We start from the raw sequence: 27,655 nt of genomic DNA on the forward strand, positions 1-27,655 counted from the left end.
TAGGGATCTGGGACCAGGCCGCAGGAGGAGTGAGTGAAAAGACAGATGCCGCTGTACCCATGGAAGCTATTTAATAAATATCATTCAAAAAAAACAAAATGAAAAATAATCCCTCTAAAGCACAACCACCTTAGATCAACCGAATGTAATCTAGTTTATTCAACCAAAAAAAAAAAGAGAAAGAAAAAATATTTAAACAAAAAAGCAGTTCTTAACACTAGCAGTAAATAAATTTATACAACAATTTAGTCTGTATAATATGATGAAATAAATCTACATCTCTCTTATTTTGGTGCTTTGAATTATACATACAAACAACAATTACAGGGACTCGTTCACAATGGATATTGGCCTGGATTAGAATGACTGTCTGCAAATCCTAAACGGCAATACCTGCATGTCAACAGCGATCACCCGCAACTCAGTATTTCTTAAGCGGAGGCCCCTCCGCCTTGAATGAAAGATCTGCCTACACACCTTTTTTTTTTTTTACTTTTAAAACGCATCCGACGGATATAGCCGGTGACGAGAAACATGACGGGCGGGCTGTCCATCCACGTGTTAGATTTGAGTTTCTTCTTAACTCCGCCTTCCTTTTCTCCCCATGTTCCTTACATTTCTCGGTGTCCTTCGTGCCTTTCTAACAGCTACCCAGATGCAATAAAGTCTTCCTCAAATGTACAGTATTTCTTACAATATAAGTTATATGCAATGTTCAGCTGTTGTTTCTCACAGCACTAGAGACCCTGTTAAGTAGGGAATATGAGTTTGAATGGCTTATTCACAAATGGGATCCAGATTCAGTGGTTGAGAACATAAGACACCCCAGTGAGTTCCTCCAAAAAAGTGGCAAACATCACTTTTGCTTTCTGCCTTCAAATGACATATTTCCATCGATTTTAGGCTTCGTGATACTGCTCCTGCAAAAATGCAAGTATAAAGGGGGGATGGGGATGGGAGTGGGGGGAGAATCTCACTTTTGAGACCGTTAGGCATTGAGCAGGGAGTCTAACCCATGGCAGTGACCATACTGGACGGGTGATGCGGTCCAAAGGAGAGGCTGGACGGTGGGTGCATCGGTGTTGGGGTGCTCAGCATGTGGCTGGAGTGACTGAAAGGTGAAATGTGGCTGAGGGAAGACATGTGTCTGGAGAGGGCGGCCGGATTAAAGGAGCTGCTCTTGGGGTAGTCCTCCAGGCTGTCATGCACCTTTTTGCACTTTTTGGATTTGCTAGACATTTTTCGGTTTCGGGTCTGGATGCCTTCCTTCTTCATAGTCAGGGGTCTGTTAATCTAAACAAAAATCCATTATTTTTTTTTTTTGCTTTCATGCTGGCTCCAAAGCGATGGAAGACTTGAACACAAAGCCATCATTATCGTTGTCGTCCTCCCATCCTCCCCATCACCCTCTCTGTCACCGCCCCATCATGCTCTTCTTCATCTTCCCCATCACCCTACCCATCACCGTCCTGCATTATCCAATCCATCATCCACCCTGCAAGTTCCATAAGGGCAGGGTTTGCATCTACCAACTCTACTTTTTTTAATGGTATTTATTAAATGCTTACTATGTGCCAGGTACTGGACTAAGCGCTAGGGAAGATACAAGCCATTCAGATTGGACACCAGCTTTGTTCCACATGGGGCTCCCAGTCTTAATCCCCATTTTATACATTGAGGTAACTGAGGCACAGAGAAGTTAAGTGACTTGCCCAGGGTCACACAGCAAACAAGTTGTGGATCCAGGATTAGAACCCAGGTACTCCCAACTCCCTGGCCCATACTCTATCCATCAGACCACTCTGCTAGTACTGTAATAATAATAACAATAATAATAATAATGGTATTTGTTAAGCACTTACTATGTGCAAAGCACTGTTCTAAGCGCTGGGGGGATACAAGGTGATCAGATTGTCCCACGTGGGGATCACAGTCTTAATTCCCATTTTACAGCTGAGGGAACTGTCTCCAAAGAGTTTAGCACAACACTCTGCACAAACTAAATATCACTGATCGATCATCACCACCACTGAATTGGGGATTCATTTTCAGTGAACGCTTTTCTCCTGTGGCTTTCAGAAATCCAAAGATGTTAGAGGTGCAAGCTGACCAGAATTCTGCCCTGTGACTTACACTATCGGAATGCTTTCCTAGCATTTAGGGCAAACAGCAGAATATAATTTTGACTGCCAGAGAGTCAGAGGCAAAACTCCCCTTGAAGGATTTCATAGGGTCAGGAATATGTCCTGGCACCCTTATTCCCTTAAAAAGGCAAGCCAGCCCACAAAGCAGGCACTGACCAGACATCAGTCACAGCGAGCACTGACCAGACATCAGTATCGCCTACAGAATGCTGGATTTTAAACCTTGGGACTGAGGAGACACTTGTCTCAGTCTCGGTTCCACTCATCCTCCCTGGTCTTTTCAGAATGAGTGGGGAACTAGACTGTTCGCCCCACACCGGGTTCATTTCCTGTGGGAAGTTACCTCAGCTCAAAGGTCATTTACTGCCATTTTTATCCCTAACCCTCATTAACCACTTAGAATGTGCTGCAGTAGCAGTAGGGTAAACGTGGGGAAATCAGTTAACATCCATTTGGTATCTGGTCCCACTAAGTTCCACCTCCCCTAAGCCATAAGAATCTGTCAGTTCAGTCCTGCTCAACTCAGTTCCCATTAGCCGAGCCCCTCCGCCCCCAAGTCCCACCGACCCTGATGATGGGAAAAGAGTTCAAGGGCAATCTGGACTCTGAAGACTCAAGTCCCTAAAGCTTCTTACATTCAAACCAGAGCCCAGGAGCAGAGCTAAGAAAGTACAGCTCCTTGTCACTGTCAGCAGGCCACTTGACTTCAGTTTCTGGGTTGAATACAACCCACTACATTTCCTCCGACTGAACTCCCTTCTTATGGAAGAGAGTCTGACCTGGTGTCCAAAGGCAGAAAGGGGGATGCCGGGAGGAAATCCATTCCATTCCCAGTAATGGGGTAGCAGCTATCCACAACAGGCCTGGGAACCACTGTCCTCCCCAACTTTTAAAGTAAAAACTTCCAAAACTAGCAAGAGGAGTAGCAGAAAGACAGACAGATGCAAGCACCTGCCAGAGAAGCAGTGTGACCTAGTGGATAGACCACAAGCCTGGGAGTCAGAAGAACTGGAGTTCTAATCCTAGCTCTACCAGTGTCTGCTGTGTGACCTTGGGCAAGTAACTTAACTTCTGTGGGCCTCAGTTACTTCATCTCTAAAATAGGGCTTAAGACGGTGAGCCCCATATTGGTCAGGGACTATGTTGAACCTGATTAACTTATATCTACCCCAGTGCTTAGTACAGTGCCTGGCACATAGTACGTGCTTAACAAATACCATTTAAAATAAAACATGTTCTAGAAGGCCCAGCTGAGCTGGGGAAGAGAGGAGGAAAGGATCTGGACTGGGAGGCAGAGCAGAAGCTTAGTGTAGTCACCCTGGCAGGGAATACAGTATCCAACTCCTTGCTACTAGACTGTACCTGTAAACCCGTGTATATGTTTAAGGTAGTTGTTAAGCAATTCCTATGTGCCAGGCACTGAAATGAGTACTGGGGTAGATGAAAGCTAATCAGGTTGGTTAGAGCTTATGTCTCACATGGGGCTCACAGTCTTAACACTGAGGCACAGGGTAGTTAAGTGACTCATCTAAGGTCCAACAGCAGACAAGAGACAGAGGTGGGATTAGAACCCAGGTCCTTCTGACTCCCAGGATCATGCTCTAGTCCACATGGCCACGCTACTTCTCTGGCAGCCTATACTGTAGTCTCTGAAGAATAGTGCTCTGCACACAGTATGATCTCAATAAATATGATCGGCTGATTGATTGACTGATACTAGCAAGACTGGTCCAGTAGCACAGGTAAAGGGTCCCTGAAGAAATGAATCTGGAGGGACTACCCTCCACCAGGGAGCTTGAACTAAAGACAAAGTAGGCCTTTGTAGATAACTTAGTCTCTTTACCCAGAGATCTAGGTGGATAAATATCTAGATACCCAGTTACCCGGATAATGTACAGATCTATAATTACATGGATATCTACCTGCTGACATGTAGATACTCAATTCTCTATGCTTACCCAGCTACCCAGATGGAACAATACCTACATACATAGGCAGCTATCTCTACATCACCAGATACCCAAAAACACCAATAGCTACCTACTCCAATATTGAGATATACAGATACCGAGACACCAAGATAACTAGAAAGATACTTATGGCCCACATTCAGAGATATCTAGATAGAGAGAACACGAACACAATGAAAATGATGACTGATAATTTTCTGGGTATGGTTATGTAAGCCAACTATAGTCAGAGATCACCCATTTCATACAGATTCTGGCTGTGAACAGAGAGGAAATGTTCCTGGCCATAAGCTACAAACTCCAAGAATGCTTTCAGAATCAGTGGAAATTTTAGGGTTTCTAGTGACCTAGATGAAAGTCAGTGACGGCCCCTTAGGAGCTAAATTTTAATGTCCCTGCCCACGTATCTAAGAAAGAGTTTTTCATAAGATGGTAAATGAGAGTTTAACACTGAATTGTAATAATAATAATTGTGGTATTTGTTAAACCCTTACTATATGCCAGGTACTATACTAAGCATAGGGGTGCATACAGGCAAATCAGATTGGGCACAGTACCTGTCCCACATGGGACTCACAGTCTCAATCCCCATTTTACAGATGAGGTCACTGAGGCACAGAAAATAAAGTGATTTGCCCAAGGTCACATGACAGAGAAGTGGTGGATTAGATTAGGATTAGAACGAATGACCTTCTGACTCCCAGGCCAGGGCTCTAGTACAGTTTATCAATCAGTGGTATTTACTGAGCAATTACTGTGTGCAGAACCCTGAACTAAGAACTTGAGAGAGAACAATTCAAAATATTGAGTAGACATGATCACTGTCCTCAAGGAACTAGTAGAGTAGTCTACACAGGGCAAAGGCTCAATGAATATTATTAATCGATTCAGTGAGTTATAATCTCAGATCACTGTCTCCAAGGCAAGGCCCTTTTCCCTCCCTATAGCTGCTTCTTCCAGACTGCAGGGTATTGAGAAGGGTAAACAGAGATATTAAGCCAGCCTAAAAACAACAACACCCAAGGCTGCCCCTCCACTGCAATAAGAAAAGCAATTGTACTATTTGGTTCAGCGCTTACTACTAGCCAAGCACTGTACTAAGCACTGGAGTAGATTCAAGATTCTCAGGTCCCTTATGGGACTCACAGTCAAAGCAGGAGGGAGAACAGGAATTGAATCCCCATTTTGCAGATGAGAGAACTAAGGCACAGAGAAGCGAAGTGACTTACCCAAGTGGCAAGTGGCGGAGTCAGATTAGAACCCAGGTCCACTAACCCCCAGGACTGTGCTCTTTCCACTAGGCCATGCTCCTTCTCACTGGGCCACACTACTTCTCAGTAGGGACACTAGCAGTAGTGTCTGGGGTGGGCTGTAATTCCCAGGCTGCCTCTGACAAACAGACTGCTGACCGGGATCTTTCAGGAAATCCAAGTGAAAACCTAAAGACTCCAACCTCATTACTGCCCAGCTTCCCCAGAGAGAAGACCAAAAACTGCTCTGCTTATTCACTGCACCGGCTCCTCAAATTTAATAACCAACCCTCAGGGGGACCAGGCCCAAACATAGAGGAATGTACTTATCCCAGGAGAATAGGAGGTTCCTAGTCGGACAGGGTCCAGGAGATGGGTGTGAGAAACGCTCCAGTGGGCAAGGAAGGTCAAACTGGAGAAGCAGTGTGGTGTAGGGGAGAGAGAATGTGTCTGGGAGTTAGAAGGACCTGCATTCTAATCCCAGATCTGCCGTTTCTCTGCTGTGTGACCTGGGATGTCACTTCACTTCTCTGGGCCTCAGTTCCCTCATCCGTAAAATGGGTGGGACGTGGACTGTTTCCCACCTGATTTGCTTGTATCTACCCCAGCACTTAGAACAGAGCCTGGCACATAGTAAGCACTTCACAAATACCATAAAATAAAATAAATAAATCAATAAATAGATTCAGTAGAGTCGACTGAATTCTGTGTCTCGTTCCCAGGATCCTGCCCACTTGATGTATACTCCGGCAGTTAGACAGAGGCCAGGTAGGATCTGGCATTCGTTTGAAACTGACTAGACCTAAAGGTTTCCTGTCAATCCATCCCAACCTGGGACGCCCCTCTCACAGATGAAAAAAAAAAAATGAACCTGGGCCGCCTTGCTTCAGTTGCGGCTGCTGACGCTACCGTGACCCCAGGGCAGTGACCCAAAACTTCTCTGCACTTGGATGAAGACCAGAGGCCCTAATCCAGCACCACCCATGGGTCGAGCCACATATCACGGTCCACCCCGACTGCCCCACAAACCTAGGAGCAGCCCCTCCGCTGGAAAATCCTGAGCCAAATTTTCCAACACCACAACAGGGAGTCTGGCCCAACTCCCTCCCCCTTCCACCCACTAGCTTTCACCTACCTCTCTCTCCTCTCTCTCCCGGCACTGAGTCAACTGCTTTGCATGGGACCACCCCCTAGAGGCCTTGGTACCTCCCTAACTCCCCCCACCCACACCCCCACACCAACTCAGCTATCAACCGAGTTTATCAGTTCGGAAGATGACAGAGAAGTTACTCTAAACCTCAACCCCCTGAATCTTCCAGCTCTTGATCACAAATCTTTAGATCTCGAGCCCGGTGGGCGAGTGGGATCCTCTGAAGTGCCAGGCAGGGCTGCGGTCTGACCCTGTCCCACTGGGCAAAGACAGGGTTGTGGGGGAAGGAACGAGGAACAGATGCATTGATAGTGCGATTCCATATTTTTAGGAGACTCCAGGGTGGGGAGGGAAGGGCCGGAAATTGACTCGGTAAGGCATAGAGGAGCGGGGTCAGGGCCGACGGAGCAGAAGAGAGACTTTTGCCAACAATATGCTTAGGTTGTCCTGAGCTGGACTGAAAAACCCCCCAAATTCCTCCCTTGACCCCAGAAACCCCAGAGTACAGTGGACAGAGCAAGCATGATTGAGAAGGTTCCAGTCCCAGCTCCAAAGGTGGGCTTGGCCAAGAGCTTCAGAGAAACGAAAAGTGCTCTGGAGGGGAAGGGCAAACAGCAATTCTGGGAGCCAAACCTTTTAGAAATCGAGATTTCTTTAGGGTCAATATGAACTCAGTTCTCAGGGCCAGGTCAGGCCTGTCTTGAAGAAGGCCACTTACACAAAATGGCTGGGGAGGCCAGTAAGCAAAGAGGAGAGACTTGCCAAATGAAGAAAGCCGGAGAAAGCGGCCAGGAATACATCCAGCCGAACCCAAGGTAAAGAAGAAAAGCCTTATTGTACTATGCAGAATTATTATTGATGAGGATTATTGCTCCAGTGCACCTGAGGAGGAGAATGAGCTCAAGGCTCTGTTTTACTGGGTATGGATAATTTCAGATTGCCGCTCTCCTCAGGCTCTCTCTGCATGGGCAAGCTAGTTAAGACAGAGTTGTCAGATGAAATCTTCCCCGACATTTCATTTCACGTCTCAAAGAGACGAAGGATCCGTTTAAAATTCACAGCACAGGTTGAGTAGGGGAGACACTTAGCCCCCGGTAACCAAATCAGTCCTCTTAGTCTCAGGAAATCAGTGTGCCACACATGACAATTCTATTTACACTCTCTCTCTCTCTCTCTCTCTCTCTCTCTCTCTCTCTCTCTCTCTCTCTCTCATACACACACACACACACACACACACACACACACACACACACACTATTGCTGTCATTTTTAGTAGGAAGGCACAAGTAAGGAAACACCAAAATACAATTGCCGACTTCTTTTTGTTTTCCAGTGGGAACATTTTTTTCTTGCAAAACCAGACCAGGCACACAAAGCATATCAGATTGCAACATTGCATGTTGTGTTTTCCAATGCATACTAAGTGGATAATATCTCTCTCTATGCATAAACCCCTCCTGTCTTGGCACGTATGTGGCAAGGCTATACTGTTACCAAACTTTACGGCCCTTTTTTTTTTCTTTTTTTAAGAAATGTTCCAAATTAGATCCCATTACCCCAATGATCATTTAACAAAAAATGACCTGAGGCTAGTCCTCTACCCCAAACTGGGGAGGCTCAATTTAAAAGGGAAAAAAGGAGGGCATTGATAAAGTGGGGGTGGTGGAGAGAGGCGTCGTGGCAAAGGCCCCAGCCAAGGGGACAGTTTCTTGGAGGGTTCCAGTTACACTTACATTGTGCAGCTTGTAATAGAGTCCACAGGCATTACAGACAGGATCTCCATTGGCATTTCTCCTCCACAGGGTAGTTGTCGTGGTTTGACAGTTTGCGCAGGACGTACCTGCTCTTCTGGCTGCAGACTGGTGGGGGGGGTGGGGGGGAGGGCGGCGGGCGGGAGGGAGAAATCAAACACGGATTAAATAGGTTGCGTTACCAATGGAGACAAAGTAAAAAAAGAAATCTGTCAATGAAATCAAAACTAGCAGGCGGACCACATGAAAGTGACGAAGGTCCCCAAAATCTTCTTAGAAGAAAAGAATCCCACAGCTTAAAAATACCTAGGTGTCAGTGACCTCAGAGCACTGATAGTTTTCTCCATTTAGTGGGGTCCGAGGGAGGATCAGGGCAGGGAGGGGAGTCTGAGAGTTGGCAAGACCCATCAGAGAATCGGTCAGAATGGTGGGCAGAGAATTCAGGCTGGAGTTGTGGTGGCAGGGAAGGCTCAGCTTTACCTCCCCTGCCCTGAAATGGGATGGGAGAAAAACCTTTTGAACTCTTGGAGAACAAAAATCACCAAATTCTGTGATTCGAACTGCCCGTATTGAGCCAGAGCAACTGGATCCCATTTATTAAGAGCCTCACGGAGTGGAACCAAACTGATTAAAGAAAGGAGAGCATGTGTAGGCATCCGCAGATGCGTGTCATTCTTCGTTTTGTTTTTCACAAAAACCTTAGAGAGCTCTGGGAAAAACCGGCTTTCTTACTTGTCAAAAATATCTCATCAAGATTTGGACACCGTGGCTGAAAATGGTCTCTTGGGCAGCCTAAACTTACGAACCTTCCCCCATGTGGGTGGAGTCTTCCTCTCTCCCTTTCAGTAACTTGAAGTTGGTGACAGAGACTGCAAGCAGAAGAAAATTTACTGCTTGATACTGACACTGGATCCCTGACCAACTCACCTGATCTCCCACAGCCCCTCGGGCTTGGGTGTTTCAACATATTCTGTGTGAAAAATCACCCAGTCTACTATTTGACTTTAGGGGCCGGGGAGGTCGGGGTGGGGGGGTGGTGGGGGAATAGGAGCAGGGGAGCAGGGCCTTTCCACCATTTCCGTGTTCGGGATACTGCTTTAATGGGACTTAAAAAGAACAATTTCTTTTCATCTTTTTCTAACTTGGATGTTTTTATTTTATTTTTTAAATAAAGCAAAAATAAACAGGAAATTACACCAAAAAAAAACCCACTCTGGGCAAAAATAAATATTTTCAACACTGATAACAAAGGAAACAAAAATGAGGGGAAAATATTGGAATTTTCAACTAATTATTTAGTTTCATTTGAGACAAGAAAGGAAAGTTAACACACACAGATACCAAACAACCCTTCTTTAAGTGGCCCAGCTCTCAGGGTCAGAGAAGAAAAAGCAGGCAAGGGCCAAAAAAGTCAAAGTCAATTATCCCTTGATTATGTTCAAGGAAATTTTAATCTAGTTATGGAAACCTGGAAGAGAAACTAGAGAGACCCAAACATGCTTTCCTGTCCGTATGGTATCAGGAGAAAAGTCTGGAGTACCACCTGGTCTTAAAGGAACTGGAGAAACCAGAAACTGTTTGACTTAGATATTTTCCAGTTTTCTTTACCGGAGCAGAACCTTATTCCCGATACAAAACAAAACAAAAAATACCCTTTTCAGACAATCAAATCATCCATCCAATCCTAGTTGACTGTGGCGAGCTCTAAATATTGGAGGCACACAATTATAAGAATGCAAGTTTTCAACTCCAGAGATCGAGGAAGTAGAAACTAAAACACAGTCCAAATGCTAATGCTTTGCTGTAAGGCATAAGGCAGGTAACTCCACAGGCCCTTAAATCCTTATGGGGTTTTATATAAGCATATATTATAGATAGGTTTTACATAAGGATATATCTATAGATATATAGATATGCGGTCAATTTACTGTGGATACACTCAAAACCCAGTAATCAAATTTATGCCCTTTGATCTCTAAGGATTATAAATTATAAGATGATATTCTCAATGATACAGCAGTTATAACAATATGCTATTCATAACCTTGTTTTGTAAAATAACCTTAAAGCGTAGCACTTCTCTTTTAAATCATCCCACCTCGGCACAGTTTTGAATGCACAGTATGAATAACTGGAGGCAGCTAACAGACGCCGATTCACTTTCTTCTCCTTTACAGTATGTAAAGGAATTATACTGAATTCCCAGTATAAATAAACCATAAAAATTCCTCTAGTATATTGATAATGGTGGGAAGGCAAATGAACAGAGAAAACCGAGAAAAGCCCTCCCAGTCCTATAAACTCGGTGAGGCATTCGCAGTGTCTAGTCAGCTACCACTACGCAAAGCACACTCATGGTTTTGAGCAGCCGTGCTGCTGACTCGCTGTCAGAAATCCTTACAAAATTCTGGGGTCATAGAAAAAACTATCTAAGGATCTTCCTTTCAGTAATGACGTCTGCTTCCTGAATTAGTTTATTCAACGGCAGATATGCATCTTACAGAAGATCTGCATTTTATGTGGCAGTGCACTTCTGAAAATCTTCAATGATTCAAAAATAAAAATCGGAAACCGGATGGGGAGAATTAGAGGAGGCAGGAGAAAATAAATAAATAAATAAATAAGTTAGATGTCCAGGAGTTAAAGTAGGGTTGGGGGGGCGGCGGGGGGAAGATGAGAAAAATTCAGGAGCTGCAGAGTTGTAATACACAATTGCCGAGGAACTTTACGTACAAGTTTTTCCCCAAGGAATAATTTAAAAAGGAATGAAAGATTAAAATGTGATAGTAGCCGTTCGGCTCTACAGTGAAAGTCGGTTACTACTCAGCACCCTAGTGCTTTCTTCAGGAAAGTAAACACAGACAAAATGATATAAAATATACGTAGGGCCTTTCACTGGAATCTGCATAGACAAGCCAACAGGGAAAATATCATGTTGACCCAAGCACAACAGACTGCATTTCCAAGTGCGGCACCGTTTTCTCTTTTCATTTTGAGGGTATAGTCCTAAGTATATTTTTAGGACATGAGTTTTTACCAGGGCCAGGTTTTGAGTGATTCAGAACATTCTTTTGTGGTGTGATCACATTAATTTTGTGCGAACACCTCCAGCTGTTTTTTTCAAATGCTTCTTGTTCTGATACGTTCAAACATCTTAATGTTTGGGTTGGGGAAGCAGAGCTGTTGTTTATGAGTTATCTCCAGTGCTCAGATATCCGGCAGCTTTTTCCTAGGAAGTTAGCTTTGCACATAAGAGAAAGAAAAAAATACAAAACAGTATTTGGAGAAGTAGAGGGTTGGGGGCATAGGCTTTGAGGAGTTGGAGACTGGGCGGGGGTGGGGAGAGAGGAATGGAGAGAAGGAAGCAAAGAGATCGAAAGCTGCCAAAAAATCAAAAATTGACATCTCGCTGGTATTCCCATCCCTAGATTTTTTTTTTCCTTTTTCTGGTGAGGATGTGAAAGGTGTGGGATTTTTTTAGTAGTGGGGTGCACTAAGAAACTGTTTAAAGTGGAATTCTGATGTGGAGTTTCGGGCCCATCAATTTCAGGACATGAACCCATCCACTGCACTGACTCTTTTCCCCCTCAGACTCTGAACTTCTCTCTCAATGTCCGCGTCACAGGTAGCATTTCAATTCCTCGCCCTGCCTACATGTCTGAAATCTGTAAGATGGCTTGCAGAGGACAGTTTCATTTTTTGATTGGCCTTTCCTTCTCTGCCCTGCTCATCCTGGCCTGCAGCTACTGGTCTTCAGACAAGGTAACTTGGCCAACATCTCACTTGCCTTTCTTAAAAATTGTCATTGGGTCAAAAACAAAAACAAATTGTTGGTGTCTTGAAAAGAAACTCAAGCAGGCAAGGTGTTAAGATTTTCTGCTCCTCCTCTCTCCTTTTTTACTACTCTAAAATCCAACTAACCCCACACAATGCCCTGTAAGAAGCAGGGCTGGACTCAGACCTCTGCCTAAGGAGAATCCCTAATTTCTACTCCTGGGAAGAAAGGGAAAGTACTTTTAACCTAGCTAATAGGTTATCCCTCACCAATTCAAAAACCAGCTCCATCACCAGCTATTTAAACTCTGACAATTTTTGAAGACCAGTCACGATCATTTTAACGAAACACAGATAGACAATTAGTTAACCTGTCCGGCACATTCCTAATAACAGTGTTATGGAGATTGAGAAAGAAAGAAGGAGTCAGAAGCTCCTTTCCTAGACATCCTACTTAAAAAAAATAAAAACCTTTCCCTGTACAGGCTGACATGATTTTGGACTGTCCTGCCAATTTCCTGCAGAAAGCTCTCCTTCCTGAAGAGAGGAAATTAAAAACACAGAAAGGTTAGTGTTGGATCAGTGCTTTCTGAGGAGGAGGAGGTGGTGAAAGAGAAGGAAGAGAAGGAGTAGGCAGGGGAAGAGGAGGAGGATGAGGAAGAGGAAGAGGAAGAGGAAGAGGAAGAAGACTTACCAGCCTTCGCTTGGGCTTAATGAGGGGTCGATTCTGTCCATTCATTTTGTGGTAGAGCCCACAGGCATTACACAGGTAGTGACCGGTTCCGTCTCTCCTCCACAGCGGGGTTGAGGTTGCCCCACAGTTTACACACTCCCTGCCTTCTGGAAACAAGATCACACATAAGTCACTTATGGAAAAGGCACAGGGACACAAGGAAGGGATGGGCAGGGAGTAGGGCAGTGGGGAGAGAGATGATGGATCTTGTTTTTTCGTCCTTACATTCTGGGAATTTCTTTTCCTCCTCAACTTTTCCAGGGTCCTTTGGTTAAAAAGATTAATTCTCTGCCCTTTCAAAATGTCTTTCTCCCTTATCCCTGCCTTCCCAAAAAGCCACCTACCATTAAATAACAACCCAATCCTGCCTTTTTCTGGGTGCCTTGGGCAGGGGAAATGGGGTGGACTGAGTTGCCACTGAGAGCCAGAGATTTCTATTCAGGTCACTTGAGCAAAAGTTACCATGCTGCCATTTCCCTCTGGGCTCTGGACAATGCCTCAGCAACATGCTACAATCAGACCAAGGGAAGGGGAAGAGAAAATAGGAATGACCCTCTACGCTGCCCTCATCCTCCTCAGTTTTCTACCTGGGATTTACCCTGATACAGATAAGAGTTTGACAATCCAGAGTCACAGTGATAGGTGCAAAGTTACAAGACAGATAAACAGATGGACAGATCGATGGAGAATGTTGCAATGAATGTTCAAGTCTACTCTGGCCCCACCAGCAACACAGACGAGGGACTGACTGATTGATTGATTGATTGATCACCGGTCACGGTCAGGCTCTCAGTCAACCCATTCCCCTGAGGAAATAGGAACAGAGAGGGCTGATGTTTCCCCCAGGGCAGCACAGGGCGGTTTCAGAAAGCCGCAACTTCCCCAGGGGCTGGTCAGATCGGGTCGGGGAGAGAAGGAGGTGAAGCAGGAAGGGAAGGGGGAGAAAGGGGAAAAAAGACAAAACGGGAGGAGGGGCAAGAGGGGGGTGGCTTTGGAGGACTACCCGGCAGGGGAGAACAGTAGGGGCGGAGGCGAGGCAGGGCTACTGTGCAGTGTGGGTCCGGTCCCGGGGATGGGTGGGCATCCCCAACCCAGGGAACCAGGCTCTGGGAGCTCATGCGTGGGGAGGGAGGGGCAATCCCTCCAAGTGGCATTTGGGGCGGAGGAAGTGGGGGAGTTTGCTGACTGATTTCTCTCCTCCTGAGGCGGAAAGGGTGGTGTTGATAAAAATGACCTTTTTAAAGGGAAAAAAAGAAAAAGCTCGGTGTTCGCTGTCCCTGCCGGCCCCTCCCCCAAACCTCGTCCTGCTGAACCCCAGCCATCCCCCCCCCCCCCCAACTTCCCGCAGGCTCAGGTCAGCAGGGCTGGCAGGATCGAGGTGGGGGGGGGGGGGGGTCTGACTTTCTCCAACCCCCAAAACCCATTCAGTGCAAGAACCAGGAGAGGGAGCAAACAACTGGCCGAAGGAGCCTAAAAAGTTTGAATCTCCAAAAGAGGAGGAAGTGGCCCCTCGCCCCAGCCTCCTCCTCCACTCCCCCAAACCTCATAGGTGTGTCTCGAGTCTAGACCAGAGGCAAGGGGACCAGGGATCCAATCTTTGGAGGGGGGGTGAAGAAAGACTGACCGAGGATCTGGAGGCAGCAGGGGTGGTGTTCAAGTACCTGTTGTTGATGTGTGTAGTGTGTGTGTGTGTGTGTGTGTGTCTGTCTGTCTGTCTGTCTGTCTGTCTTTTTTCATCTCCAAAGGGCTCAGGATGGCACTGAGAGGATGTGCTTTGAGGTGCGTGACACGTCTTTCATTTTTGGTCATAAACCTGAAGGAAGTGGGAAAATGGGTATACATGAAGAGGAAGATGGGGAGGAGGAGGAAGGAGAGGGGGAAAAGGAGGAGGAAGAGGAAGAGAAGAAGAGGGAGAGGAGGGAGAAGAGGAAGACAAAGGAGAAGCAGAAGAGAAGCAGCGTGGCTCAGTGAAAAGAGCCAGGGCTTGGTAGTCAGAGGTCATGGGTTCTAATACCAGCTCTGCCACTTGTCAGCTGTGTGACTTTGGGCAAGGCACTTCACTTTTCTGTGCCTCAGTTCCCTCATCTGTAAAATGGGGGTTAAGACTGTAAGCCCCACGTGGGACAACTTTAATTACCTTGTTCCCCCCCCCACCCAGTGCTTAGAGTAGTGCTTGGCACATAGTAAGTGCTTAACCAATACCAACATTATTATTATTAGAAGAAGAGGGAGAGGAGGGAGGAATGGGAGCTGCCCCTTGATTTTATTATATGCCAATGAGCCAGACACCAGGACCCCGCAGGGCACCCAGGCAGTCTGGCCGGCTTTGGAGTTTTGATTTTCTCTTTCCCCAACCTCTAGCACAAGGCTATTTCCCTCTATCCCCTCTCCCTTCCCTCTGTTTCTCCTTCCCCAGCTCATCTGGACCAGAGGCTTGGAGCTGACCAAGCCAAGCTGGAGCCAGCTTGGAATGGGGAGGTCACCCCTTCCTTTGCTGCCCAGGTTGGGTTCTCGGGGACAAGGGGAGGGAGGGAGGGAGGAAGGGAGGATTAGGGAAGTGGGGGTCCCTCTGATTTGCTGAGGTTGGGGAGAGGTAAGGGGAAGGTTTCCTTTTGGAGGGGGGGGGGGAAATGTGGCAGGGTAAAATAGATGAGACTCACGGGTTACCTTTCAGGGGCCTTTGTTTCCCCCACCCACTTCCTAATCCTCAGATCTTGGCAGGGGGAAGGGGAGTCTGTGGCTTCTGCAAGCGGCCAGTTTCCCTGCAAGGGTTTTGTCCTGAGACTGTGTGTGTGTGTGTGTGTGTGTGTGTGTGTGTGTGTGTGTGTGTGTGTGTGTGTGTGTGTGTGTGTGTTGGGTGAGCATTCACACTGACACCTCCCTCTGGGTGAGGAGAACCACAGGCGATGAGGCCTTTTGACATTCAACAGCCAGTTTCAGACAGAACTTGCTCAAGTTGCTGCTCTGAGCTCCGGGGACCATCCCACCGGCACCGGAGTCGGCCAGGACAATTGGGTGGGGGGGGGGAGCAATGGGGGTAAAGAGGGTGTCAGAGAATGAGGGCACATCCACCCGGCTCTGAAGTGACCCCCCTTCAAAACGGCTCTTGCCTTTTGTTTGCAAAGGTGTATTCTACTACGCAAGCTCAGGCGATTAAAAAAGCCACCCGCGCCTAACCACAAACTTTAACCGTTTCTCCAAAACGCTGTAACCCTCCCTTCTTCTCCAGCAATTGTCGCCTTTGAGAAGGAAAACACACACACACGCAACGAACAGAGACCCCCCCACCTCCCATGAAGATCCCACTGTTTCCTCCCTACCCAAGCGTGCAAGCAAGGTCGCACGCTCCCGCACACACACACACTCAGACACATGCATCGTCCTCTGAAACTTCCCTCTAGCTGCCCTCCACCCCTTTCTTATACACATTCTCGTCATCCAGGTGTTTTGGCCCTCGATTTTTGTTAGTTTTTTGGAAGGGTGAAACCAGGTTAAAATCATTTAGAAAGGTGGCGGGGTGGGGGGGGGGGGTACAAGAGGTGACCCAGGTTTGGGTTTACACGAATCGCAGCTCTCTTTCTAGAATGGCAATGTAGTTCGAAGCAAAAAAAAAAAAAAAGAGGACGAGCGAAAGTCGCCAAATTGAGAGACGCCGACATAGTATGCAAGGGTGAAAAAAGGCGAAAGGGGGGCGGGGGGAATTAGGAAGTTGGGAAAAGAGTCGTCTTCCCCTGACACATATATGCATAGAGAGAGAGAGAGAGAGAGAGAGAAAGTTGCTGTTACCATTAGCACCTCTTCCCGCTACTATGAGCACCCACAACTGGAAAAGTCCCAAACCCAGACCCCACAGGGCAGGGGGCTCCCACACATGGGGTCCTCCTGGCTCAATCCCAGCCCCTAAATCGGCCCTTCCCACTCGAGGCCCTACTTTCCCGAGACTCCCTGAGCTGCCCCTCACCCCACCTTCTCAGTCACACAGCAGACCCTCTCTCTCTCTGTCTCTCTCTCTCTCTCTCTCCTCTCTTTCTTTTGCTTTTTGTTTGACTCCCTCCCTCCCTCCGGTCTACTTTCATGTATTGAACATGCAGGTCTGAGTTTTTTGTCAGCCTAACCGCATCCGGACTCTATTAAAGTTCCTGGCGCGGGATAAACAATGCAACTGTCGCGTGCAGCAGTCTGAAAATAATTGGATTAGCTAAAACATATCAGCTAAATAGAGACAGTCCTGTTCAGACAGTCGGAGTAAATGTCACGCCCTGGAAAAAAAAAAAAAAACAAAAACCCTGAAAACAGATCTCATGCTCGCCGATCTCCCAAGCCCCGACCTCCGCCGGAAAAAAAAAAAAAAGTGGGTTTCGGAAACTGTGCTCATCACACACACACACGCACACATATGCGCGCGCACATACATGCACAAACATGCACACGTGTATACGCGTTCGAACACATGTACGCGGCAATCGGATTTCTCTCTTACTTTCTACAAAAGTGCCGGCAGGATTCGCTGATCCAGCCGATTCATTGTGGACTAGGACTCGTTCTTTCCTGCATGCGGGCACATATACACACAGACACACACACACACACAGACACACACATATACGACTCCCCATGTCCCTCATCGGGACGGGATCCGAGCGCACGGTGAGGGGGGAGTGGGGAAGAGGGAAAGGATGGGTTGGGTGGGAGATTCTGCCTAAGAACTTGTAAGAGTGAAGTTAGCAAAAATCCTACTTAGACCCTGAAGACGGTTTTGGCTTTGGTTTAAGGCACCGGTAAAATAAATTTGCCGAGGATTTCCGGATCGAGAGATAAGGAAGGAGAGAGAACGAGAGAGAGAGAAAGAGAGAGAGAGATTGTAACACCTGAATAATTTCCCTGCCCCTAGAGAGGCGTCTCCGCTCACCCATCGCCCGGCTGAATTAGGCACAGCCGGAGAAGGGAACCGGGCCCAAAGCGAAATTAGCAGATTGATTCGGCGTTTGTTTTCCAGTTCAGCTTGGGCTTTGCCTTCCCGCTGCCCGTCTGTGCCCTGTCCCTCTGCCCTCTTCCCTCCGGGGGTCCCACACTGCAAGGCCCAGCCCCTCCACCCTGGCCTGGTCTCTTCCTCCAGGGTGGGAAGGACCGGCCGTGGGCATCACCCGCCGGGCCCCAGGTGCCCTTATTCAATCAATCAATTTATTGAGCGCTTACTGTGCGCAGAGCGCCGTACTAAGCGTTAGGAAAATACAATTCGACAACAGATAAGAGACAATCCCTACCCAACAACGGGCTCACAGTCTAGAAGATCCTAGGAACCTCAGGCGAGGACCAGGGACCCGGGGCCCGCGGCTCGGGGGCGGGTGGCGGTTGTTGGGCCTGGGGCTCTGTTGGCTTGTTCGCTGTCCCTTTGTAACGTCAAACCTGTAATAGGGTTTGAGCCACGAAGCAGCGTGTCTCAGTGGAAAGAGCACGGGCTTGGGAGTCAGAGGTCATGGTTTCGAATCCCGACTCCCCCGCATGTCTACTGAGTGACCTTGGGGGAGTCACTTAACTTCTCTGGGCCTCAGTCACTTCATGGGGATGAAGACTGTGAGCCCCACGTGGGACAACGTGATCGCCTTGCCTCCTCCCCAGCGCTTAGAACAGTGCTTCGCACATAGTAAGGGCTTAACCAACGCCATCCTTATTATTAGGGGAGCGCCTCCCTCAAATCCTCGTTGTCGGGCGACGCCCCGGGGCTGCGAGGAGGTGACAGGGGGAGTCGGGGGAGGGAGACCCCCCTCTGTTTTGGCCCGTCCTCTCCCTGGGTCCTCCGGTTCCCCAGCTGGAGGGGGCAGAGGGGCAGAGGGGGCGCGGGGAAGGGTGGAGTGGGGTGGGGGGCAACCCTACCTGTGCTGGATCTCGCCTTCGGCCTTGACTTGCATCCGAAGCCCGTGGGCGAGCCGCCGAGCAGGCTACTGGGGGGGAAGAGTCCGGACCCGTATTCGGGGACGTAGGAGGGGTAGGTGGTGATGGGGTGGTGGGCGGCGGCCGAGCCGGCCCCGAGCGACCCCATGCCGGCCCGGGGGTGGGCCGTCTCCAGCTTCATGCTGTCGGGCAGCGTCACCTGGTACTTGATGGCCTCCTTCTCCTCGGGCCGGGCCGAGCCCGCCGAGCCCGGCGTGGTCAGCGACGGGTCCGGGGAGACGTCCTTGGGCGGGGTGGGCGGGAAGGTGAACAGGTGCGGGCTGGAGTGGCCGGCCGACAGCGAGGAGGACGAGGCCGGCGGGTAGACGGAGAGGGGGCCCGGGGAGCCGTGGTGGATGGACGTCTTGGAGAAGGGGCTCAGGTTCCAGGGCGAAGCGCTGTGGTGGCCGCCCAGGGCCTTGCTGCCGTCGAGCCAGGGCAGGGATCCGTGCAGCAGCGGCGGGCGGCATACCTGGCTGCCTGCGGGGCGGAGGGGACAGGGGCGATGCGGAGGGGGCGAGGCGGGCAGGCCCTACCCACCCTTGAGGCCTGGGGTCGGCCTGGACCCGGGACTCCCAACCTCCCTGGGCCCCGCATCCCTTTCGGTCGACGAGGCTGAAATTTACTTACATTTACACTTACACTTACACACACACACACACCCTTTCAAGCCGTATCTGCTCAGCGACATAGGGTTCGGGCAACGGGATTGGGGGCGAGAGGCCTTGGCCGGCCACAGTGCTTTGCACAGAATTCGCACTGAGCTGGGACAGGACTGGACTGAAGCCAGCCCGGCTAACTCAGCCTTCCTCGCCCTCCTGGACCAGGCCCGGGTGGCTCATGGTACGGGAGGCCCCGGCGGAGATTGCCACGGAGCGACACTCAATCAATCCACCTGACTGCCCCCAGCCCGGAATCTTTATCGGGACCCTTCGAGTCCACGTACTGGGGTCGGGCAACCAACTGGCCTCTCAGCCCCCTGCCTATCCCGAAAAAAAAAACAAAAACTCATCCCCCGCATCCCTCCATCGGGAGAAGCACCTTCGAGTCGCCGGCCTCTCGACTTGAGAGTACAATATTGAAACCAAAATTTTGACGAGAGGAAGAGGAAGGGATGGGGAACGCGGGAAGGAGGGCGGGGGAGCGCTCTGCGAACATGAAGGGTCAAGACTCACTCTTATCCAGGAAGTCGTATAGTAAATAATATTAAGTCTGCATCGACCGCATTTCCACTTAACGGCTGGTACGCATTGAACAGGGGCAGAGAGCGCGCCGTCCGCAGGAACAAACGTTTTAAAACCTTGGTGACAGCAGAGCGGTGAAGCCGGCGTCTGAGGAGCTCTGTCAACACGCAGAGACGGGGGCCTCGGGCTGCCTGTCTCTGTCTGTCTGTCTGTCTGTCTGTGGATCTCTTTTTTTCTCTCTCTCCTGTCCAAGAGGGACCCAATCCCTCACTTTTTCCTGGTTGACTCTAGCTCCCCTTTTTCCTTCAACCTCCACCTCGTATACGCCTTCAGATTTTGTCTGTTGGGACGGGTTTTTCCTTTGCCTATTTTTTCAGGTCCACCCTGCGACTTCTCCGAGGGGAGGCAATAGAAATCCCCCAGCCTCTCCCCTTTTCCATCCAAAGAAACACCACTCGAGCCGACGGGCCGGACCCAGCGACGGCCCGGCTCGGTTAGGCCGGGAAATCCGATGGGAAGGGGTGGTGGTATTATTACTAAGCGCTTACTACGTGCCAAGCACTGTTCTAAGCGCTGGGGTAGATACAAGGTCAGCAGGTTGTCCCAGGTGGGGCTCGCAATCTTCATCCCCATTTAACAGATGAGGGAACTGAGGCCCTGAGAAGTGAAGTCACTTGCTCCCAAAGTCAGCCAGCTGACAAGTGGCGGAGCCGGGATTAGAACCCAGGCCCTCAAGCCGGCGGGGGAAGCTATTCCCCCGGGGTGAAAAGAGAAGGCCCGGCCAGGCGGGCAGACGAGGAGGGGGCAATGCCGGGTGCTGGGCGTTTTTACCTGGCTGGCCCCCGACACCGGGAAGGGAGTGGAGGAAGGCACAGGCAGTGAAACTCCAGGATCGGCCGCGCCCCCCCCAGCACATGCATCACAAACACACACATACACACACAATTCATCACAAACACACACACAAGTCTCCAGGCGGCCTCGACCCACCGCCTGGGGTCGAAGACTCTATTTGCCCCGATTAGGGATCCGAGGCTGGCTTGGTGGGCGGGGACCCCCCTGTCAGTCCGGCCCCTCCCCATCACCTGCGGGGCTCTGCCCGGGCTGCGGGCGACCAGCCGGCTCCACCGCCAGCCAGGCCGGCCTGGGGGAGGCCGGCAATGCCCGCGGACGCCGCGCATCCTCCCGCGCCCCCGCAAACCCTCCTCGGGGGGCCTGCTGGGATGCTCCGGGAGCGTGTGTGCCTGCGTGTGCGGTTTAAAAGGCGTCGTTCCCGGTCCTCGCCCGTTTCCGGGGCGACTGTTGGGTAGGGACTGTCTCTATATCAATCAATCAATCAATCAATCGTATTTATTGAGCGCTTACTATGTGCAGAGCACTGTACTAAGCGCTTGGGAAGTACAAATTGGCAACACATAGAGACAGTCCCTACCCAACAGTGGGCTTACAGTCTAAAATGTGGCCAACTTGTACTTCCCAAGTGCTCTGCACACAGTAAGCGCTCAATATCTATTCTATTTGATTTTGTTAGTATGTTTGATTTTGTTCCCTGTCTCCCCCTTTTAGACTGTGAGCCCACTGTTGGGTAGGGACTGTCTCTATATGTTGCCAATTTGTACTTCCCAATCAATCAATCAATCAATCAATCGTATTTATTGAGCGCTTACTATGTGCAGAGCACTGTACTAAGCGCTTGGGAAGTACAAATTGGCATCACATAGAGACAGTCCCTACCCGATAGTGGGCTCACAGTCTAAAAGGGGGAGACAGAGAACAGAACCAAACATACCAACAAAATAAAATAAGTAGGATAGAAATGTACAAGTAAAATAAATAAATAAATAAACAGAGTAATAAATATGTACAACCATATATAGTGCTCTGCACATAGTAAGCGCTCAATAAATACGATTGATGATGATGATTGATTGATTGACTGACCAGAAAACGAAGAAGAAACTGCGGGTCCGGCCCCCACCCCCACGGCCCGCGCGGCCCCCGCGCATCCTCCGCGGGGCGGAGGTGGCGGGACTCACCGTGGTGGGCCGGAGGGTACCGCTGCACGGCCGTCCGCACGGAGCTCCCGTAGTAGGGCGGGACGTGGTTGCCCTGGCCGTCGATGTTAAAAAGTACATCCACCTCTTCGGGCAGAGGGTACTGCGAGGGGTCCATGTAGGAGTGGCCGAGGCCCGGGTGGTGCGTGTCCGGATGCTGGCCGTTGAGCACGGCCGGGTGGTGGTGGCTGACCCAGCGGGGCTGCTCCGCGCTGACCTCCATGCCGGCCCGGCCTCTCCGCGTCCCCCCGGGGGTCGCGGCTGGACGGGGCGCCTCGGGACGGGCCGGGGGGCCGGGGGGCCTGGGGGGCCGGGGGGCTCCGGGGGGCCGGGAGGGAGGGGACAACACGGGCCGCCGGGGGAGGATCTCGCCCTGGGACAGATGTTTCGACGGAGAGGAGCAAAGGGGAGAGAGCAGAGTCCCAGCAGCTTGGAGGGAAAGGAAAGGGGGGGCGAGTTTTAAAGTACTGCTAACGACAATTAATGATAGTCACAACAGTAACGACGGTGATGGTGACAACTGGTCTGAAACGAGAATCCCCACGCAGTCTTTTCGGCTCTGGCGGGTCTGTTGCTCTACGGGTCACCTGTGATGGAAAGAGGGGGGAGACGTGGGTAAGCACTCGAGCACCCTAACGCCGGAGTTTTGGGGACTCCTACACCCCTACAGACGGACACACGCAGGCACTCACGCGCGCTCATATAGGGTCACCACCTATGGCCTGTCGAGGAGAATACGCGCACACACACACTCCACACACACACACACAATCACTAGCTCAACATATCGGACGGAGCTCTCCCCCCTTCCCCCCTACCCTAGTTCTCCTCCAGATTCCTGTCTCCCAAGGGAAGGAAAAGAAGACAGGCGCCGACATACATACTCCAGCTAAGCACCCTAATCTAGCCAACTGCCACACCAGGCCCGGTAATCTTCGAACCCAAAGAAATCCACTCCGCTCGAGATCCCCTTCCCCCCTCACATCCTCTAATGGAAAAGAATTAAAAACCCTTCCAAGAGGAGGAAAACAGAAAATGAGTGCCTAAAAAAAGAAAGAAAGAAAGAAAACAGAAAATGCAGCACCAACCTCAGTAATGGGGAGCAGGAGAGAGGAGTGTGACCCGGGAGAGACTGACTGAGGCAGAAACTGCTTGGTCAGATTGTGTATCTCTCCTTCTTTCTCTCTCTCTCTCCCTCTCTTCCTCTCTCCCTCTGTCTCTATTTTTTTTTTTTACAGGGAATGCATTCTTTCTGAAAGTAGCAGGACGGCGCCAGCCAGCTCAGTGCTCTCAGACAGCTGTGGCGCGACGCAACTTAAGGAGGTCCTAGTGTCATCAGCTTATAAGGGGGAGGAGCCTGTCTCTGGATAAGGAGGGGACAGGATACTGAATATAAGGAAACTGCAACCCAAACCTACTCTTTTACTTTAACCCCCACCCCCATAACACTCCTCCCCTCCTCCTCTTCCCAAATTCCCTCCTCCCCCTCCCGTGACCGGAAAGTATTGCCATGAATAGCCTTCCACAACCTAGAAATACTGGAGAAAGAGTTAACAAGCGGCGTTCAGGTTTGGGGGTTGAGAGGGGCGGGGAGGAAGGGAGGAGAAAATTAGCACTCTGGTCCTTTAAACGTAGCATCGGATCCTGACCATTCGTATTGGGTTGGTAGAATGATTCCTCCTAGCCAACACTCCCAGCCCCATTCATAAAGCCAATTTCGGCGGCGGAACTTTTTTTTGAAGGGGGAGGGTAAGGGGGCAGTGAAGGAAAGGAATGGTTGTTTATGCACTTGAGATTTATAGGGACGAGATCTACTTCACCCATCCTGAAAAGTTGGAGTGAGTATTTGGGGGGGGGGGAGGGGGGATTACGCCAAGTAAAGTGAAAACAGGAAAATAAAATTTTCAAGGATTATATAGATTAACCCCGAGTATAAATTTCCAGGGAAGTTTCCGAGGTCAGGTAGAGGAATAAGCGTTAAATTCTAATTTCCGTGTTTGAAATATATATATATATATATATATATTCCTATAAATAAGCATATAGATATATATAGATATATATGTTTCCCTCTAAATGAGCATTTCAAATTAGCAACAGTCCCGTTGCTATAGCCGTCCTTCCCAAGCCTAATATTTGTAAAAAAAATGTTTTCTTTGGGTTTGAATGACAGGAGCGCTGGACGGAAGCGGCGTGCCGAAGTGAAACAGATTTCACTTGTCGGGAAGAAAGGAGAGAAAAGAGGGAAGGAGGGAGAGAGAGACGATGTTGAGAAAAGAAATAAAACCGATCCGGGGGAGCGGAGGGGAAAAGAAGTTGGAACCGTAAGTGTAAACAGCAGCGGAGGGAAATCGGAAAGAACGTCGTTCCTGAAAACTAGTTACCAAACTTTTCGCGTCTGATCTCTTCCCAGGGAGAGGCGTGGTGTCTAACCCTTCCTAGACCCCTGCATTTCTACTCGAGGTCCGGGAAGAGAGGAGGGTCGGACCCTGATCAAAAATAAAATTTGAAAAATAAAAAAAAGTTCTCCGGAATAATCCTCCAAACTGGCCGAAAGTCAATGAAGTGACGACCCGACAGCGGCGCGCCGCAGGAGACTTGGCTACTGGGGCGAGGGATGAGGAGAGCAGGGAGGGGAGGATTTCGAAAGGGGGCGTTGGGAGGGGGCAAGGAGCAGTCGCAGCCAATCAGAAGGCAGCGAGCTCCGGGACCTCGCCAGCGCCTTCGGTGATTGGCTGACGGCCGGAGTTCGAACCCCCTTTGCCTCCGCTCCGTCCATTGAGCCACTGCATCCCCTAGCGGCGCCGAGGTACCAATCCGGGCAGCGGCGATTCTACGAGCGGCGGAAGTTTTAGGGAGAAAAGTCAAGGAAAAGTTTGATTCTCCGCTCACTCATCATCATCATCATCAATCGTATTTATTGAGCGCTTACTGTGTGCAGAGCACTGTACTAAGCGCTTGGGAAGTACAAGTTGGCAACATAGAGAGACAGTCCCTACCCAACAGTGGGCTCACAGTCTAGAAGGGGGAGACAGAGAACAAAACCAAACATACTAACAAAATAAAATAAATAGAATAGATATGTACAAGTAAAATAAATAAATAAATAGAGTAATAAATATGTACAAGCATATGTACATATATACAGGTGTTGTGGGGAAGGGAAGGAGGTAAGATGGGGGGATGGAGAGGGGGACGAGGGGGAGAGATCTACCGGCGGAGAGGTGACGGTTAAGGCTTTTATGTGGAAAAAAAGTTCAAGGAGTAAAAAAAAGCAACACAAACCCCACGTATAAATTAAGTATTTCTATACACGGGCAACTGGAGATCCCAGGAGAGCTGGCAAAGCACCGACGTGTGCGTTGGGGCTGCCATCTCCATCATGGAACCCCACTTTCATAAATAATAACAATAATAAATAATAACATTTTCACCTGGAGAAGAAGTTTTTGAAGGTCTGTTTTTGAAAGTCTGCCCTTCTAGCTTGCCCGAGGCTTTTTGCTTTGCTATGCTTCCTCTGCTTCCCTGTATATATGTATATATGTTTGTACATATTTATGACTCTATTTATTTATTTATTTTACTTGTACATATCTATTCTATTTATTTTATTTTGTTAGTATGTTTGGTTTTGTTCTCTGTCTCCCCCTTTTAGACTGAGAGGCCACTGTTGGGTAGGGACTGTCTCTATATGTTGCCAACTTGCACTTCCCAAGTGCTTAGTACAGTGCTCTGCACACAGCAAGCACTCAATAAATACGATTGATTGACTGATTGATTGATTGATTCCCAACTCCGAGATTAGGCACTTCGGCCAGATTCGATTTGAACACAGGTGAGTTTGCTCCCTAACCCGGGTAAAGGCAACCGACGGGGAGAAAGGACATAAGAGTCTGGATCTTCCTCCCCTTTTTTTCCTCCTAGCTTTCCTTTTTCTCGCTCTACTTTTTCTACTTTTTTTTTCAGAATCCAAGGCTACCGGCTCTGGTTTGTTCACTCTGTCAGTTTAGCCAGAGAGCATCGATTTCTCTCTCACTCTGACCACGCTCCTCTCCAGCGTCAGCCGAGCTGCCAAGCATCTCTTACTAACTGAGTTCTCCAAAAACCTTTTAATTATTTAGTTTATGTCTAACACACACCGGAAATCATTCAACAAACAGGGACGCGCATACAAAACCCCTCTCCCACGTTTTAATGTCCTCACTTGTATTTATTTAAAAGAAAGATTTAAAAAAAAAATCAGACACAATTTTCGGCACCTACACCTTAATTCCCAGAGCCAGAAAACTCAAAACGGGCCCTAAAAACCTCAATCCTTCCTAGAGTTCAACCACATAAGCTCAAGAAATTCTGTCTCTCCCGCTCCGAGAAGCCAAGGAGGAAACTGCATCCGTGAGCTGGGGAGACCCCTTTGCCCCCTGGAGAGAAGAATTGCTGACTCAAGGCTCTGAAACGAAATCGAAGATGACATGTCGGAGCTTCTCCCAAAAGGGCCCAGGAGCTCAACTCCCAATTCAGGTGACCCTGTGCGAGGACCACGCCGACCCGCGGATCTTTGATCTCGTTTTATTATCCGTGCTGATTACTTAATATGAACGCTGCACTTCAATGGCCCCATGGACAGTACCGGGATTATCTGGATGAATGGGCCCCCACCCCCACCCCCACCAAATCCCCGCACCGGCCAGCGTGACTTAGAGGAAAGAGCCCGGGCTTGGGAGTCAGAGGATGTGGGTTCTAAAGCCGGCTCTGCCACTTGCCTGCTGTGTGACTTTGGGCAAGGCACTTAACTTCTCTATGCCTCCGTGACCTCATCTGTAAAATGGGGGTTAAGATTGGGAGCCCCACGTGGGACCTGATAACCTTGTATCTGCCCCAGCGCCTAGAACAGTGGTTGGCAGGTAATAAGGGCGCAACAAATGCCGTAGTTACTATTAATTATGATTAAAAACCTCCCTTGGGCAGGCAGGTAGCCGGGATCCGAGCTGGCCGGGGTGGTGGGCTGCTAATTAGTTATGCGACCCCCCGAGCCCCAGACTGAGCCCCCTCCTTCCTCTCTCCCTCGTCCCCCTCTCCATCCCCCCGTCTTACCTCCCTCCCTTCCCCACAGCACCTGTATATATGTTTGTACATATTTATTACTCTATTTATTTATTTATTTTACTTGCACATATCTATTCTATTTATTTTCTTTTGTTAATATGTTTGGTTTTGTTCTCTGTCTCCCCCTTTTAGACTGGGAGCCCACTGTTGGGTAGGGACCGTCTCTATATGTCGCCAACTTGTACTTCCCAAGCGCTTAGTGCAGTGCTCTGCACACAGTAAGCGCTCAATAAATACGATTGATTGATTGATCGGTGGCGGCGGGGAGGGAGGGCGTTCTGTAAATGGAGCCTGCCTGTAGGGGGGTATTTAGCTTCTAATTCCCAGCCTGTCCGCCCCCTGCTCCCGGACTGACAGTGGGTAATTGGGAAATGGGAGGTTGCTCTTTTGATGGCCCGCGCCGGCCAGTCTCGCCGACGCCACACTGGACTTGACGTCACGCGGCCCAGCCCAGAGCCAGGGGAGGGGAGGGGAAGGGAAGGGAAGGGAGGGGGTCGGAGGAAGGGAGGGAAGGGGAGGGGGCTGGAGGGAGGGAAGGGCGGGGGGCGCCAGGCGGGGCGACCACCAAGCCGGGCTAACCCACGTCCTCGGCAAGCCCGGGCCTTACGCTC

General features: G+C 49.5%; 1 protein-coding gene and 1 long non-coding RNA gene across 4 annotated transcripts; one reads left to right on the forward strand and one right to left on the reverse strand.

The window, feature by feature from the left end:
- Positions 1 to 216: 216 nt before the first annotated feature.
- On the reverse strand, positions 217 to 22,170 carry GATA3 (GATA binding protein 3). Of its 3 annotated transcripts, none has more exons than XM_038741538.1 (5): positions 21,924 to 22,170; positions 18,647 to 19,183; positions 12,734 to 12,876; positions 8,248 to 8,373; positions 217 to 1,293 (listed from the first exon to the last, which is right to left on the reverse strand). In XM_038741538.1, exons 1-5 carry the CDS (start codon positions 22,162 to 22,164, stop codon positions 1,009 to 1,011), a joined length of 1,332 nt encoding a protein of 443 aa, XP_038597466.1. In that variant the 5' UTR covers positions 22,165 to 22,170; the 3' UTR covers positions 217 to 1,008. The 3 variants fall into 3 exon arrangements, with proteins under 3 accessions (XP_038597466.1, XP_038597465.1, XP_038597467.1); XM_038741537.1 differs by having other exon boundaries at positions 12,734 to 12,879; XM_038741539.1 differs by having other exon boundaries at positions 1,134 to 1,285; positions 12,734 to 12,879.
- On the forward strand, positions 21,952 to 24,435 carry LOC119921159. Its single transcript, XR_005448475.1, has 5 exons — positions 21,952 to 22,016; positions 22,432 to 22,556; positions 23,180 to 23,264; positions 24,115 to 24,265; positions 24,355 to 24,435. It is a non-coding gene; the product is annotated as an uncharacterized LOC119921159 (long non-coding RNA).
- Positions 24,436 to 27,655: the final 3,220 nt, after the last annotated feature.

This window comes from Tachyglossus aculeatus (genome assembly GCF_015852505.1).
Source record: "Tachyglossus aculeatus isolate mTacAcu1 chromosome 12 unlocalized genomic scaffold, mTacAcu1.pri SUPER_6_unloc_1, whole genome shotgun sequence".
Classification (NCBI taxonomy): Eukaryota; Metazoa; Chordata; class Mammalia; order Monotremata; family Tachyglossidae; genus Tachyglossus; species Tachyglossus aculeatus.